Raw genomic sequence first — 17225 nt, 5'->3', positions numbered from 1 at the left:
ATGAAAGCTCTTAAGCATCTATAGAAACATAGCTCATGGAAGCAGGAAATTTGTTAAATATCTGAAATAACTGCCAGTTTATTGAGACTACTACCCTACTTTTTCCCTGATATAAAATCATTAGGTAACAATTATATGATTGGTTTTTATGTTCAAGATTATTGTATTGCATTATCACCATGTAGTTTGTGGCACAAAGTATGTTTCTTTATGTATGATTGATATATGAACTTGGCTTTTTTTTTCCCCCCTAAGGAGTTGAGAAAGAATGGTTTATAAGTTCATACTAATATGAAACTTCCATACTTCCTTAGTAGTAGTGTTAGTCACTCAGTTTTGTCTGACTCTTTGGGCACCATATACCAGACTGTAGCCCACCAGGCTCCTCTGTTCATGGAATTCTCCAGGCAAGAATACTGGAGTGGGTTGCCATTCCCTTTTCCAGGGGATCTTCCTGACCCAGGGATCGAACCCAGGTCTTCTGCATTGCAGGCAGATTCTTTACCATCTGGGCTACAGGAAAGTATTAAGAGAGCACCACCATCATTTTTCCCAGGCTATCATTTGAATGTTAGCAAGTCATCCTGTTTGGATGGGAAACCCTGCCTATGGCAAAGGTCATAGCTACATATTCAGGAATGTTCTCTCATTCAGGAATGTTCTCCCCGCCTCCCCAGGCAAGCACAGCGAGGGCAGCACTGAGCTAGGCCAGCTGTACTGGCCCAGCACCTCCACGCTGACCACCCGGCTACGCAGGCTCATCACTGCCTACCAGCGCAGCTACAAGCGGCAGCAGATGCGGCAGGAGGCGCTGATGAAGACAGACCGGCGGAGGCGGCGGCCTCGCGAGGAAGTGCGGGCCCTGGAAGCCGAAAGGGAGGCTATCATATCGGAGAAGCGGCAGAAGTGAGCGTCTTAGGGTTTCCTTAGTCCCTGGTACCTTCCTCTCTCCTCCACTCTTCCTGGCCTGCAGAGGCAGGAATCACATCCAAGAGGATGGCCATCAAACCCAGCCCCCTCACCAACCCGCCGCCCCCCAGAACAAAACAAAGCAGAAAAAAGCACTATGGATTCAGTTTAAAGGATAAGCAGCAGTAACCTTTAAGCCTTTTTACTCGGGTACCAGTCCACAGCTAAGATCTCTCTGACAGGTGGACGAGGCGGGAGGAGGCGGACTTTTATCGAGTGGTGTCCACATTCGGGGTCATTTTTGACCCTGCGAAGCAGCAGTTCGACTGGAACCAGTTCCGAGCCTTTGCCAGGCTTGACAAGAAGTCCGACGAGAGTCTGGAGAAGTACTTCAGCTGCTTTGTGGCCATGTGCCGGCGGGTGTGTCGCATGCCCGCCAAGCCGGATGACGGTAAGTCCCCAGGGATGCAGAGAGGCGGGAGGGCCGGGCATAGGTTCCCCAGGGATGCCGGTGGTGTGGGGATGGGAGCGTGGCGGGGACCGGAAGGGGCGGAAGGTTCCCCAGGGATGCAGGCCGTGCGTGGACAGCCTGGGATGGGAGAGGCTGGGCGGGCTCGGGGACCTCCCGCTGCTCCCCTCGATGACACGCGGTCCTCCTGCGCAGAGCCACCGGACCTGTCGTCGGCCATCGAGCCCATCACGGAGGAGCGCGCCTCCCGCACGCTGTACCGCATCGAGCTGCTGCGCAGGATCCGCGAGCAGGTGCTGCACCACCCACAGTTGGCTGAGCGGCTCAAGCTCTGCCAACCCAGCCTGGACCTGCCCGAGTGGTGGGAGTGCGGCCGGCATGACCGGGACCTGCTGGTGGGCGCCGCCAAGCACGGCGTCAGCCGCACCGACTACCACATCCTCAACGACCCCGAGCTCTCCTTCCTGGACGCGCACAAGAACTTCGCCCAGGCCCGGGGGGCGGGCGGCGCCCCTGCCCTGAACCCTCTGGCCCTGGGCTTTGGCCAGACCCCCGCCGCCACCCCAGCTGCCCCGGGTCAGGAGGACAAGGCCGGGGCAGCCGAGGCCAAGGCCAGGGAGGCCTCCGAGAAGCCCGAGGGGAAGGAGGAAGAGGAGGCCGAGGGCAGCGGGAAGGACCAGAGGCAGGACCGCGAGGCGGAGCTGGGGGCTGGGAAGAGCGAGCCCAGAGGGGTGGAGGTCGGTGTGGACTCCGGGCCCAAGTCCATTTCTGAGAAGGGTTCTGAGGAGGACGAAGAGGAAAAGCTGGAAGATGATGACAAGTCAGAAGAGTCTTCCCAGCCTGAAGGTAAGACCTGACTGACCCTCAGGCCTCTCTTGGGCCCACCCCAGCAGCTGTCTTCATGTCATGTGATCCGTGTCCTCTTTGGGTTTTTAAAGGGTAATGAGTGTACATTTTCATTAGGATGATAACGGGTAATGCTTAGATGTGTGTTTTGCCCTGCTGTGACCTGTGAACGCACTACTTCAGCAGCTTCTCAGGTTTTACAGTCAATAACAATTTTAAGGCAGATGATGCTTAATTTAATTTCCATTCAGAAATAAAGAGTGGGAGTAGAATCTAGGAAGAACCAGTTGTCTTCCTAAGTCCCAGGTAGGTTGCCGTACCTGCCATGAAACAAAAATTAAACATGCGCTACACTTTTCTACCTGAGCTTCAGCTCGGAATCGTGGCCAACACGTTAGTCCTCTTTCTTATGGAGGAGTAGAGGGTCCTGTGGGTCAGAGGCTTGGCTGTCACCACCGTCCCCTGAGACCTGTCTGCAGCAGGATGCCTGCTGACTAGTGACATAGCCCCCCAAGCCTCCGCTTCCTCATCTGTTAAACGGGAGTAACACCAGCTACGTGCAAGGGCCCTTGCAAGCTTTGAGTGACAGAATTTGCAAAATCCCGGATACCATTCTAGCCATAGTAGATACGAGATACAGAGGAGCTCGTCAGCATTCAGACATTAAATCCATTCCCCTCTACACTTCTTTTCAGAAAGATTCTGGTTGTGGGTGATGCACAGTAACTCATTTCTCAGCAGGGGCTGTCTCTAGAGGGAAGAATTTTGATGAAGAGAGCAATGCTTCTATGAGCACTGCTAGGGATGAGACCCGGGATGGATTCTACATGGAGGATGGTGACCCATCTGTAGCTCAGCTCCTTCATGAAAGGACGTTTGCCTTCTCATTTTGGCCTAAGGTTGGTGGGATTTTGTTGTTATTTGATGACCAAAATAATAAATGGGGTGAAGAAAATCATTCTAGCTTGATTTTTCAAATAATTTTCAGGTGAACTTTGACATAGTGTATGAAGATTGTATACTAGATTTTTTTTTTTTTCTTACAAGAATGATCTGGAAAAGCACAAAGAAAAAAATTCTGTAGAATGCTTTCATATAGGATAGGAAAGGTGACAAGAAGCAAAGAAAGTAAGAAAAAAGAACTGTTTATAGGGCTCTTTGGTTCCTTGAGGTCTTTTAGGTTATTTGTCTAGTACAGTCTATGGATTATTGCTTCAGAAGACTCACCCATTGACGAAATGTGTGGATTTTTTGAAAAAAATTTTATTGTGGTAAAAAACACACCATGAAATTTACAGTCTTCACCATTCTTTAAGTGTGCAGTTGGATAGTGTTAAATACATTCATATATTCACATCATATATATATACATATTTTTTTTTTTTCCACACTGTAAAAGGATCTCCAGGACTTTTGTATCTTATAGGATTGAGACTCTATACCCATTATCCAACTCCCCTCCCTCTCTGCCCCTGGATAACCACTATACTACTCTCCGTTTCTGTGAACTTGACATAATCACATAGGTAGAATCATACAGTACTTGTTCTTTTGTGACTGGCCTGTTTCACTTAGTATAATGTCTTCAAGGTCCATCTTTGGGAAAGCATGTAACAGAATTTCCTTCCTCTTTAAGGCTGAATAATAGTCCATTGTGTCTGTACCATATTTTCCTTATGCATCTGTCCATCGTTGGGACATTTGGCCTCCTTCCTTCTCTTAGCTTATCATGGTGCTGCTATAAATGGGAATTACTGATATCTCATTGAGACCTGGCTTGCTTTTTTTTTTTTTTTTTGGTATATACATACAAGTAGTATTGCTGGATCATAGGGTAGTTCTGTTTTTAATTTTTGAGGAACCTCTGTACTGTTTTTCACAGCAGATGTACCATTTTGCAATCCCAGCAACAGTGCACAAGGGAATATGTGTGGACTTTTAAAACTGTGTTTTGTTTTGTTTTTAATATCCTGAAGCAGAACTTTCAGATCTAAGACAGCTTGCTATATATTTGGAACCCTGTAATCTTCGGAACTGGGGAGAGGATGGGCTGCTGACCCATTTGCTCAAATACATTATGAGATAATCACAAATGTAGTTATCTGTAACCAAAAGCAAAGTGGAAATTACTCTTTTGGCTAACTAGTATAATTTTATAATAAATCTCTGTGTAATTTGGGTCTGTTTTTCAGGGTGGGGAAATAATCTTCCTAATCACCATAACAGGGCTGTCTGGTTTAAGACAAACAACACAAAAAAAGGTCTCTATGGACTCATCCCCAGGCTGGTCTCACATGGTGTCCGTTGGAAAGAAACAATGTGAAATTTTTAACTGAAGACTGTATTATCAGAGACGTTGCCCCCTGTCCCCTGGCCCCACTCCCCTTATCTCCCTTGTTTTGCTCATCTCCCTTACTGAGTTTAGAAGAGAGCTTCCCAGATCAGCCAGAAGGCCCCTAGTAGCAGGCCCTTTTAATCTGTGGAAACTGGGTCTAAGAGCTGTAATTAGAAAATTTTAACGTCCACGCTTCAATGAAACTTGAAGTGATAATAGGTAGAGGATGCAAATCGACACTCATTAGGTGTTCCTAGGTTGGTGCCCATTCGTAATGCTGAACTTTATTAATAGTGACGCTAATGATGTCCCACTTCCTGGGAGAGGCTGCGGTCCAGCCCGAGGACTGCAGCACCAGCACGTGGTGAAGTCTGAGTGCAGGCTTCCATCCCTGGTCACCTCCCGACACACACCAGCAATATGTAGCCCGAACAGCAGTGACTTGTAAAGCTCGGGGACGTTTTAGAGGTAGTGGTTATGTAATGCCCTCTCATTTATGCGCCTCAGTGTTCATAACTGAGAAATACTGAGTGGTCTGTGTTGTGGCCACCTTCGAACCTTGCAGCAGACTAAAGCGGTTCTGGTGGGTTTGGTTTCTTCTCTCGCTTGTTTGCTTTCTGCTTACTTTTAAGCCTTTTCTACTCTTTGGCATCTTGGTGGATGTATCCATCTCGTCATTTTCACCAGGTCTTTGTTACGGTTTCGTGTGACTTTTCTTCTCTCTCTAGGACCGAGTAATGATAAACCGATTAGACAACATCTGTGAAGCAGTATTGAAAGGCAAATGGCCGGTAAATAGGCGCCAGATGTTTGATTTCCAAGGCCTCATCCCCGGCTACACGCCCCCCACCGCCGACAGTCCCCTGCAGAAGAGGAGCCTGGCCGAGCTGTCTGCCGTGGGCCAGGCCAGCATCAGCGGGAGCGAGGAACTCACCGCCTCCCCTCAGCTGTCCAAGGTCAGTAAGAGCGCCCTACCCGGGGAGCCTAGAGATAAGCTCTCCTGACTCAGTTCGGAAGCTCGTGTTGGCCGGTCCCATTTGAAATAAGAAGGCTGCTCTGGCCTCAGACGTTTAATCCCTTAAACTTCTCATCCCTGGTTTCTGCTGTGCGGCAGGTGCAGGCTGGGCTCACTGTTTCTGTGGGGATTTTTTCAACAGGATGATGCCCTTAACCTCTCCGTGCCTCGCCAGCGGAGGAGGAGGAGGAGGAAGATCGAAATCGAGGCGGAGAGAGCTGCCAAGCGGCGAAACCTCATGGAGATGGTGGCGCAGCTGCGGGGGTCTCAGGTGGTCTCAGAGAATGGACAAGAGAAAGTGGTCGATTTATCAAAGGCCTCGAGAGAGGCAGCAAGCTCTACCTCAAACTTTTCATCTCTCACTTCAAAGTTGATCTTGCCCAACGTCTCCACGCCGGTGTCTGATGCCTTTAAGACTCAGATGGAACTGCTCCAGGCCGGCCTGTCCCGCACGCCCACCAGACATCTGCTCAATGGCTCCCTCGTGGACGGAGAGCCCCCCATGAAGCGGAGGCGGGGAAGGAGGAAAAACGTGGAGGGCCTTGACCTGCTGTTTATGAGCCACAAACGGACATCACTGAGTACAGTAAGTCCAGGGGATGGTGCCCCTCCACCCCCACCCAGGTGTTCATACTGGCAGCCGAGGCCTGGCTCTGCTGCCCGGGCCGGGGCATGTGCCCCTCCATGATGTGGTGTGAAAGCCACTCCTCCCACCAAAGGAGCCACAGTGGACAGAGCCGTGGTTCTGAGCCGGAATATTGTGCTAAGCATTGGCACAGATCACTCAGCCTGAACCACATGTAGCTTGAGGATTTATTCTTCCCAAGGTCCTAATGTATTGATTACTCTCAGCAGACTAGCCTCAAACAAACATGTGTTCTTCTGAGCCTATAACCTGTGAACTTCGAAATGGAAACACTTCTGCTCTTAGAAGTATCAATATGTTTGGGGCCCAGCATTTATTAGATTTGTTCAGCTTCAGACTGAAGATTTGTGTTCATATGCAAAGCTAGTGATTGCAAATTCTCCCACCTCTGTAAATGGATATTTTAAAAATCTCAACTGAATTGAGGTCTGTGCTAGTTTAGGTTTGCAGGAAATACATGTGTCAGTGGATTTTGGCATTTATTTCTTCAATTCAAAGGAAATGAGTGCAATGTAATCAAAATATCTCTGTTTCCTGGTCCATCTCAACTGCTCACCTAAAACTGTGCCACCCCATTAAGAATTAGAGAGTTTCTCCCAGGAACCAGAATACACGAAGGAAGTCCCCTCTAAAGCACTGAGACTGGTACAAGGCACCAAAAGAGCAACCTGCTCCAATATTCTTGTCTGGGAAGTCCCATGGACAGAGGAGTCTACCGGGATACAGCCCATAGGGTCACATAAGAGTCAGACACAACTTAAGAGATTAAACGACACCACCACAGTGAGCCTGTGGATTCAAAACCCGAATCAGCACAGAGGTGCCTGATAAGCCGGCACACGGGTGGTGGGCCCATCCCCTAGGCGATAGACACAGTTTAAGAAACACCAAGGGGAGAAGTTTGTTTAAATATGTTTCCCTTATTTCATCCCTATTATTATTTCCCCATTTTTAAGGGAAGCGTAATAACCTAAAAGAGTAGGGAGACATGGTGGAGTTAGGGTCTAGAAGTGACAACAAACAAGCTTCCATTGAAACTTGTCCCCTAGTCGGGTCTGGTTCTGGAGCAGGAAATGCCAGCTCACTCCAGTATTCCCTGGGAAGTCCTGTTGTCAGAAGAGCATGGCGGGCTGCAGTCCACAGGGTCACAAAGAGTAGACACACTGAAGTGGGCTAGCCATGCGTCTGAGTTTCAGAAGCATCCAGGTGGTTAAAAGGTAATTTATTTTCAAAACTTATTGTAAATGTACCAGTCATAGTAACTGTCATTTTTGTGGATCATGTGATTTACTTTTAGCATCTTGTAAAAATACGCCGTACAGTGTATCAATTTGACTAGTTGTTCCCCAAGTTAAAGAAAGGCCATTGCTAGGTGTGTGGTCCCCTGCTGGGAACCACCCTAATGCTTTGATAGGTTTTATTCACTGAAAATCCTTTCTCCGGGAACATCAACAAATCATCTTTCCATTTGAATTTCATTTTGTGGACCCAGAATCAGGAATTAGCAATTACAATTTCCTATTGTAATTATAAACCCCGTATTAGACTTACGACTGACTTTATTCATTCACGTATTTTAAGCTATCTCTGAGAGTTTATTAGTTTTTTTCCCCTAAAATCCTATTAGCAACCTAGCTCAAAACTCTTAACAGATATTAGAGAATGTATGTTTATTTTAATTATTTTTTTTTACTTTTAAATGTTGGAATTTCACATTCCTCATTTGGTGTTATAGAGGGTTTTGTGTGAGCACATAAAACAGGAGGAGAATGAATCTATAAATAAACTGAGTAGTGAAGAGCTGTAGAGGTCAGCAAGGTTACTTGTGTGGAATGAGGCAAATCCTAAAATCTCACGTTGGCATCATGCTGGAGATCACTGTGCGGTTGTGAAAAGTAAGGATGCAGCCGTTCTGCAATCAGCAGCATAGTGGGAGTCAGCCATGCCCTGTGCCAGGTACTGGGATGCAGAGAATAAAAGCCTGACAGGTGCTTACACCAGAGAACTCAGTGTTTAAGATGGGCGACAGATAAATAACAACCTCTCATTGTCGTGAGGTGCCCCTGGGATATTTTGAGAACCCAAAAGAAGAATGGGAATGGAAGGAGGAGAATGTGGGCAGAAACAAGTGGGAAAGTTTCCCTATGGGTGGTCTTACCTCAGTTAAATTTTGCAGGTTGTATGGGAGTAAGTCATTTGAAAAGAGGGGGCTGGGAGAGCATGTGCAAAGGGAGCGTGGCCAGGGAGAGCCCATTGTGTCCGATGAACTGAAAGTTACTGGCCAGGGAGTTTGATGAGGAGGCAGCTTCAGCAGAGAGGAGCTTGGGCACAAGGTGAGGTGTAAACCACAGAGGGCTTTGGTAGGCGACCTAAAGAACTTGGATTTTATCCTGAAGGTGATGGGAATTCAATTGCAAAATTAGCTTAACTAGGGGAAGTGATGTAACATAATCTTTGAACTAGGAAGGGTGCATTTCAGCAGATTGCCTCCTTACAGAGTGGAGACTGGATTAAAGAGGGCGGAAGTAGAATCAGAGGGCCCGTTTAGGAGTACTTCAGTGATGCAGGGGCCAGTGACGGAGACCTGAACCCAAGCAGGAGCATGGCTGGACAGATGGGCCTGTGAACCACGTCTGCAGGTTGAAACGCAGAGTTTGAGGACCAGTGGCTGGGCAATGGTCAGGTCTCGGCTTCAACTAATTCATCTTTCCAGTGTTGCCACACATGCCTAATATGAAATATTGTACTACCAACAAAATTGTACTGAACACAGAAAGCCAAAAAGCTACAATGAACTGGCTTTTGGAACATTCCGTGAATTATAATTTCGATAATTTCTTTTTTTCCCGCTGTACTGTGCCGTCTGTGGAATGTTAGTTTCCCAACCAGGGATTTGAGCCTGTGCCCCCTGCATTGGAAGTCTTAACCACTGGACCTGTAGGGAAGTCCCCTAATTTTCATTTCTTTAATGACACTCTCCAGGGATCCCCAAGAAAGACTGAGAGGCTACCCACGCCTTGAGGGCATACCAGGCTCAGACTCCACTGCCTGTGTCGTGTTCCTAGTGGGTCTCAAACATGGAACAGAGATGGACTGAATTTTCTACCTTATTACTAATTATACAGTGTGAAGAATAAGTTACATCTTCTGATTTAATTGCTGTTCCCAAACTGCCACTGTTTCAAGTAGCCTTTTTCCCTTTTGAGACCCACCCCACTAAGCTCCTGTTTTCTTGGGCTAGGACGTAGTCAGGACCGCTCTCTCCACTCAAGAATTGAGAACATTGTCTTCTTTCTGCAGGAGGATGCTGAAGTGACCAAAGCTTTTGAAGAGGATATAGAGACCCCACCTACAAGAAACATTCCTTCTCCTGGACACCTGGACCCAGACACACGGATCCCTGTTATAAATCTCGAAGATGGGACGAGGCTGGTGGGGGAGGAGGCGCCTAAAAATAAGGATTTAGTTGAATGGCTGAAGCTGCATCCCACTTATACTGTTGATATGCCAAGTTATGTACCAGTGAGTATCACTGAGTAGAGACTTGTTTCAGGGGACTCTTGCCCAGTCAGTCCTTTTCCTTCTCCCGTACAACATGGAAATCCCTGGTCCCTCAGTCTGTCTTGTCAGTGTGAACGTTTTCAAGCTTTCATCACTCTGTATTCTACATTAGGGGTTTTCCTGGTGGCCCAAGTGGTAAAGAATCCACCTGCCAACTCGGGAGACGTGGATTCGATCCTCTGGATCGTTGGGATGATCCTCTAGAGAAGGGAATGGCAACCCACTCCAGCATTCTTGCCTGGGAAATCCCATGGACAGAGGAGCCTGGCAGGTTGCACTCCATGAGGTCACAAAAGAGTCAGACACAGCTTAGTGACTAAACAAAAACATCAAAAATTCCACATTAGAGAAACTAACTTCAGGTCTGTCCAGTGTGAAGAGCAGCCTTGTAGCTATTTGAAGACGCATTTCCTTGTTTTTTCCTTCTCCCACCAAATAGATGTGATTTTTTTCCATTGCTCTTCACATGGTGTGGTTTCCAGGTGGTCCCATTAATAGAAAAACACACACCCCTCCCCCAGCCAACACACTTTAATTGGTCTCTGGACTGAGTCTGCCCAGCACAGAATATTAGGAAGCTGTTCCTGAAGAGATGTGAGCAGCTAACGCAGCCTGAGGCTTTATTGGCGTCTTTCTTAAACAACTAACACTCAATGCCATTTATTAAACATCAGACAGGAACCCTAGATGATTTGTCACTTAAGCTGCTGCTAGCTTTAAACAGTGCATGTTTTATGTCTTATACTTATGTGATTGAATTTTTTCAAACTTAAGTGTGGGAGTTTGCATTTTGGTGAGTTCCTGCCACTCAGAATGCACCCTCCTGCATAGACTCTCTTATCCCTTGGGCTGTTTCTCCTCGTGCACAGTCTCATGGCGTAGACATGAGATCATCCCTGTATCCGTTCACATCATCAAGTAGAGATTAGCAAAGGAGCTAGAGAAAGTTTTCTTTTAAAATACCATGACTCAGTGAAACGTTTGAAGACAAGACTTGAAGCGGGTTATTGGGAGATGAGAAGAAAAGCATATTCTCAGCTTTCAAGTTTGTTCTTTAAGTACAGGAGAAGGAGAATAGTTTTTCCTTTCAAAGAAAACTGGGGTTTCTGATCCTTAAAATGATTGTTGAAATTTCCATAGTAGTTAAAAATGGCCTGACTGTTCTGCTTATCATCCATATAGGAAAGAATAAGTATTAACTATGGTTTTACTAAATGCAATTTGTTTTTGTATTTTTGTGTTTTTTGCAGAAGAACGCAGATGTGCTGTTTTCCTCATTTCAGAAACCGAAACAGAAACGACACAGATGTCGAAACCCTAATAAATTGGATATAAACACTTTGACAGGAGAAGAAAGGGTGCCTGTCGTGAACAAACGAAATGGGAAGAAGGTAAACCCTGGGAAAGAGAATTGATCTCTCTGGAATGTCTTTTCCCAGCAAGAAATGTTTTATTCCAACCTCTTTTATAAGTTAATATTTCTTCCAGAATACATGTGATGTGTGTATGTATCTGTGTAGATACACAAATGGGGAGGGGGGAAAAGGGAAGAACTTGTCAGTTTCTAAGTCTTTTCCTAAATGCCTCTCCCCAGATGGGTGGAGCTATGGCTCCTCCGATGAAGGATCTGCCCCGGTGGCTGGAAGAAAACCCCGAGTTTGCAGTGGCCCCAGACTGGACGGACATAGTCAAGCAGTCTGTAAGTATAGACTCTGCCTCTCTGTCCAGGAAGGTATCTGTACAAAATTGTTTTCCTGAATTTTTCTTTATTTTCTGCTTGTCATTACTTATTCAATGATTTATTCTTGGCTTAAAAGAATTGATACAGTACATCATTTCCATAGATAATTAATACATCATCATTCCTTGTATCCATATGTCATTAATCCAAAGTGGATTAATTTGACAGCTGTGATTTAAAGGACTGTATAGAAATACACACTCACGGTATTAGAGGCAGACTTACTCCAGGGAGAAAGGCCCCAGGTAAACCTGGTTAACAGCATCGGTGGAATGGAGTTTATGGTGGTTAAGATCCTTGAGATTAACTGTGATTTCTGGTTTTAAGATAAATGAAAAATACAGCAATTCTGCCTAGACATTTATTTCACTATTTCTTTTTGCAATTAATTTGTTAATAAAGTCTTGATTCTTTTTATTTGTCCAAAGTATACAGTAAAAGTGCTTATTTTTCTTTTGGTGAACAGTTCTATTCATCTTCACACGTGGATAGTTTCTTAAACAGCCAGCATAATCAGAAGAATATAGACAGTTGCATCACTGCCCCAGATTTCCTTGTATTGCTCTCTGTCTCCACCCCCAGCCCAGGGCACTCACTCCTTTATCTGTTCTCCATTCCTAGAGTTTTGTCTTTTTGAGAATGTCAGGTATACAGAAGTGTAAACTACATAACCTTTTTGATAGGGCTTCCTTCACTCATCATACTGAAATTCATCCAAGTGGTTACATGTGTCCGAAGTTTCACTGCTGATACACTCTTGTGCTTGGATATAACCCTGGGTGTGGTTCCCTGTCACCCGTGGAAGGACTCTGGGCTGTTTTCAGACTGTGACAGTTACAAGCAGAACTGCTGTATAACACTTGTGTATACATTTTGGTGTGAAGATGAGTTTTTGTTTCTCCAGGATAAATACTAAAGTAGTACTTGAAAGTGAAAAGTGTTAGTCACTCAGTCATGTCCAGCTCTTTGTGACCCCATGGACTATAGCCCACCTGGCTTCTCTGTCCATGGGATTTCCCAGGCAAGAATACTGGAGTAGGTAGCCATTTCCTTTTCCCACCCAAAGGGTCAAACCCAGGTCTCCTGCATTGGCAGGTGGATTCTTTACCACTGAGCCACCAGGGAAACCCCCACTGATAGAGTACCCTTTCACATTTTTTTTTCCTGCAATTCAGCATAATCTGACGAGCTGTATAATGCGAAAAGAGAGAAGCTTTGCTTTCATAGGTTCTATCCTTGAGCTTTTTGAATGGGAATAATTTGCTTGTGTATTTCCATTCTGAACCATCAGTGTTCAGTTCATCACAAAGGCCCAGGTGGAAATGAGGTTTTGTCCCCCAACTTTGACAGCCCTTGTTTGCCTCTCCCTTCCCTTCAGGGCTTCGTTCCCGAGTCAATGTTTGACCGGCTTCTCACTGGACCCGTGGTGCGGGGAGAAGGGGCGAGCCGGCGCGGAAGGAGGCCCAAGAGCGAAATCGCCCGGGCTGCCGCGGCAGCCGCAGCAGTGGCCTCCACGTCGGGGATCAACCCGCTGCTGGTGAACAGCCTGTTCGCAGGGATGGACCTGACAAGCCTGCAGAACCTCCAAAGCCTCCAGTCGCTCCAGCTAGCGGGCCTCATGGGCTTCCCTCCGGGACTGGCCACGGCCGCGGCGGCCGGAGGCGACGCCAAGAACCCGGCGGCCGTGCTGCCCCTGATGCTGCCGGGCGTGGCCGGGCTGCCCAGCATGTTCGGGCTCGGGGGGCTGCTCAATGCCCCGCTGTCCGCTGCCGCCGGGAGCCCCGCGGCCACGGCCGGTCCCACGGATCCTGAGGACGGTGCATCCAGGGCGGAGGAGAAGGGTGGCGAGCACGAGGACGAGAGCAAGGACCCGGAGAAAAGCACAGAAGCCGCCCCGGGCCCAGACTCCGCGAACGGATCAGTGGGTGCTGCTACCGGCCCGGCCGGCCTGCCCTCCAACCCGCTGGCCTTCAACCCCTTCCTGCTGTCCACCATGGCCCCCGGCCTCTTCTACCCGTCCATGTTTCTACCTCCAGGACTGGGGGGATTGACGCTGCCCGGCTTCCCCGCGCTTGCGGGGCTCCAGGGCGCCGTGGGTGCCGGCGAAGACAAGGCCCCCGACAAAGCCGAGGGGGCCGCATTTCAGGAAGACGAGCCCCTCGAGGGCAGCGACGCCGAGGAGAGCCTGGACAAGACGGCCGAGTCCTCCGTTCTGGAAGACGAGATCGCCCAGGGCGAAGAGCTGGACTCCCTCGACGGCGGGGACGAAATAGAAAACAATGAAAATGACGAATAACCAGTACCAGTTTCCAGTTAAAGTGTTTAAAAACTTTTGACAAGTGGTAGTCCTACTGTTTACACTCACAGTTAATGTTCATACCTAGTTTTATAAGCTGTTCTGTAACATAGTGTAGCAAAGAAAAAAAAAAGTCTCAAGTCATGTTATACAGGTGTGTCAAAAGGTATCTTGGTCATTAAGTATTGTGCAGTGCATTATTTATTATCCCTAGGAGAGATGAAATTTGAGAGGTGATCCTGTCTTTTTAAGGAAACTTACATAATGCTCTGCTTTTTTTTTTTTTTTTTTCCCTTGTTCTCTACTTTTTCTTTTGGTACCATTGGTATTATAATAAAGAGCAATTTGTAACCGAGTGGCACTCATGGAAGGAAGTGCTGCTCAAAGGAAGTATGAAGTTATATATTTAATTTTTTAATTTTAATTTTTTTTTTTTGCTGTGAAGGTCAAGATGAAATTTACCATACATATCATACTTGCTCATTTGTTTCCCTTTATGACTGTACGGGGATGGGGGGGGGGGTTCCCACACTCACGCATCACACACATCCATACACTCTGACAATCTCCACCTTAGTGTGAACGTCTCTGTCCCGAGGCGCAGCAATAATAAGGCAGCTGTTGAATGTGAAGGGTCCCTTTGGAAATTAACCTACTGGGAGGGTTCTTGCCAGACAGAACTGCAGTTCCATTGTCTCGTGGTCTTGTAATGCACTGGTATAAACAAAATAAATAGATGAAATTAATAAAGAGTGAAAGAAGAGAGAATCAGGTACCTTTTTTAAATTAAAGGACTTTGTTACTTTAGCCACAAAGCTAAAACAGCGTTACCTCAGCTCTAAACTAGCCTTGAAGTTTACAAACATGACTTTGTAAATGTATTGTTTTTCTTTGTTGTGATGTCCTTTTATTTTTTTTTCTTTGAAAACTGCTATCATGTAAGATAAAATGTAAATTGCTGCCAACTGTAGTAATGATGCTTTTAATAAAAGTGACCCACGATATCCAGAGATGTAATTATAGAATGTAGTAGGGTAGGGGAACTGGTCACTCTATTTTTTGTATTCGCAATAGATGCAAATACAGCATTCTGGCCTTTGTATAGTTTCTTGATATATCCTCCTATACCAGATTAGCTCTTAGTAATTGTCTTCAGACTAGACGAGAAGAAAAACCATCAGTTGCCTTTACATAATTCTACTCCGTATATCTCAATAGAACCGCATGCAAAAACCTCCCATTATGTCCTCAAAAGGGCATCCAAGACTGAGAACACTTAAACACGTGTGCAGCATCTGATAATGTGGTACACCGAGGAACAAAAGGGCAAAAGAAAAATGAGGCTTTTAATAGGCACGGTATCTGGGTCATTTATCCCCAGTTAATGGGCGGAAAAACACAAGGTGTGGGATCAGCAAGGGACGCAGAGGCAGGCTCCCCAGTGTCCCGCGGACCCAGGCTGCGAGCCAGGTCGGTGGAGAGGCAACGTGGAATGAACACAGACGCGTTTCAGCAAGTGCTGCGAGCGTGCGCAGGTATATTGACAGGTACACGCACGCATGCCTATTCTCTCACACACTCGGGCGCACGCGCGGGGCCTGGGAGCTGCTGATTGGTGCACCTCTGTACGACCTTTGATATTTCAGGTAAACCGAAGTTTGAGATCCACTGTTTTCATCTTGTTATGTCACTTGAGCAAACGCAAAGCGCCTTGTCCTTGCCATTAAAAAGCAGAGGAAGAGCGAGTGGGGTTGGTGAGCGGGTGGCGTTTGTCTGCGGGTAGCTTCTCTCCACGCCCTCCGGCAGGACGCACACAGCTCATCCCCCGCCCCACGTGGAATGAGACAGACTGTCCCAGTTCTTTTTAGACAATGAGGTTCTGTGGGTTCTCATCCCAAGGTGAAAATATTCCCGTGATGATTCTGGAAAAAGAGCTTAGTGAAGCCTCCACCTTAGAGACCCCACGGTGGTTTCATCCATCACTGGGACTTTTCTGTTTTTTTTGAAAGCGCCTGCGTTGTGCACGGGAAGACAATCAATGCCTCTAAGAGGATGGCTCCTGGAGCGGAGTTCTTAAATCATGGATACTAAGACTAGAACGGCACTAAATATAGAGAACTTAAATACTTAACTAACTGGAAGATTTTTTAAGCTGTAACTTAGGCCCTTAGATAAGGAGAAAATGTTTCATAAAATGAGTCCCAAAGAGTCTTCTTCGGAAATTCGTTATAGCATTCGAAGTTTTCCTATGACCTCCGGTAAACAGAGCACACGATGTGACTCTGTCCTGTTGTAGGAAGATGCTGAGAGCAGTGATGATCTTCAAAGCAGAGGCATGAACTGCTTGTGGCCAGAAGAAACCCTGCCATGATAGGTAGGTCAGCGGCTGGCTCTGAGTCATCAGCGGTTGATCTGTGAAGGTGACCTTAAAGTTATGCAAGGTTCCATGTTGGGAAAAATGCATTTCTTTCTTTTTTTTTTTTTCTCTCTCTCTCTTTAATGGAATGAATTCTTGATATGAGATCTCGAATTTATCTAAGTAAGAAATATTTTAAATTTGGTCTGATCCTTCATGACTCCTGTTGGTTGGGTGCCCTGTATAAATTAAGAACTAAGGTGCTAAGTGTTTTCCACGGCATTGCTGAAGGCAGTCCTGTTCTTCCATGAGGGAAATGAGACCTGGAGACTCTTTAAGTAACAGGCCAACAGTAAATACAGGAAGCTGAGTTTGAATCTAGGCAGGCCGATTGTAGAGCCTCCTTAATAGTTTCTTGAAATACCACATTCGGGTTTCTGAAAATGAAGTGTTTAGGGCTTTGTATTTTTACATCCCCTCTCTTACCCCTCCATGAAGTGCAAGTGTTGGTCGGTCAGTTGTGTCTGACTCTGTGACCCCATGGACTGTAGCCCACTAGGCTCCTCTGTCCATGAGATTCTCCAGGCAAGAATACTGGAGTGGGTAGCCATTCCCTTCTCCAGAGAATCTTCCTGACCCAGGGATCGAACCAGCATCTCCTGAATTTCAGGCAGATTCTTTACTGGATGAGCCATCTGGGAAGCCCTGCCCCTTCATAAGGGACCTTAAATCTCAGATTGGGATTTAAGAGACAGTCTGTATGAAGCAGATCCTGGAAGACTGTGAGCTCTGACTAGGGAAACTTGAATCTCAGTTACCTCTCTTAAATTTGGATTTATCTTGCCCCGTGAATATTTCTATTTTATGAAGAAATCAAGTCTTTATAAAAGACCGAGCATCAAAGCTAGTAAATTGCAAACCTGGTATTTCAACTCAGGTTGACCTAACTCCAGAGCCCAAGCACTTAACCTGTGTGCTGGGGTAATTAACATTCATCCACAAACATTTACTGGGTGTTTGTTAGATACTGTTTTAGTGGCAAGAATATAAT

At 46.5% G+C, this 17225-nt stretch overlaps 1 protein-coding gene across 7 annotated transcripts in view; it reads left to right on the top strand.

Annotated features, from left to right (window-relative positions):
* The window catches only part of CHD7 (chromodomain helicase DNA binding protein 7), a 190754-nt gene extending 175932 nt beyond the window's left edge, over positions 1-14822 (top strand). For 6 of the 7 annotated variants that reach the window (XM_070382360.1, XM_070382355.1, XM_070382361.1 and 3 more), the window contains 10 exons: positions 678-906; positions 1152-1360; positions 1574-2224; positions 2963-3123; positions 5288-5515; positions 5717-6160; positions 9521-9742; positions 11032-11172; positions 11376-11480; positions 12901-14822. In XM_070382360.1, coding sequence (XP_070238461.1) covers positions 678-906; positions 1152-1360; positions 1574-2224; positions 2963-3123; positions 5288-5515; positions 5717-6160; positions 9521-9742; positions 11032-11172; positions 11376-11480; positions 12901-13818 — 3308 coding nt within the window. In that variant the 3' untranslated portion in view covers positions 13819-14822. The remainder of the gene's footprint in view (positions 1-677; positions 907-1151; positions 1361-1573; positions 2225-2962; positions 3124-5287; positions 5516-5716; positions 6161-9520; positions 9743-11031; positions 11173-11375; positions 11481-12900) is intronic. The other variant, XM_070382359.1, reaches the window with a different exon arrangement.
* Positions 14823-17225: the final 2403 nt, after the last annotated feature.

This window comes from Bos mutus, chromosome 14, assembly GCF_027580195.1.
Source record: "Bos mutus isolate GX-2022 chromosome 14, NWIPB_WYAK_1.1, whole genome shotgun sequence".
Classification (NCBI taxonomy): domain Eukaryota; kingdom Metazoa; phylum Chordata; class Mammalia; order Artiodactyla; family Bovidae; genus Bos; species Bos mutus.
This window is presented reverse-complemented; position numbering and strand designations above follow the sequence as displayed.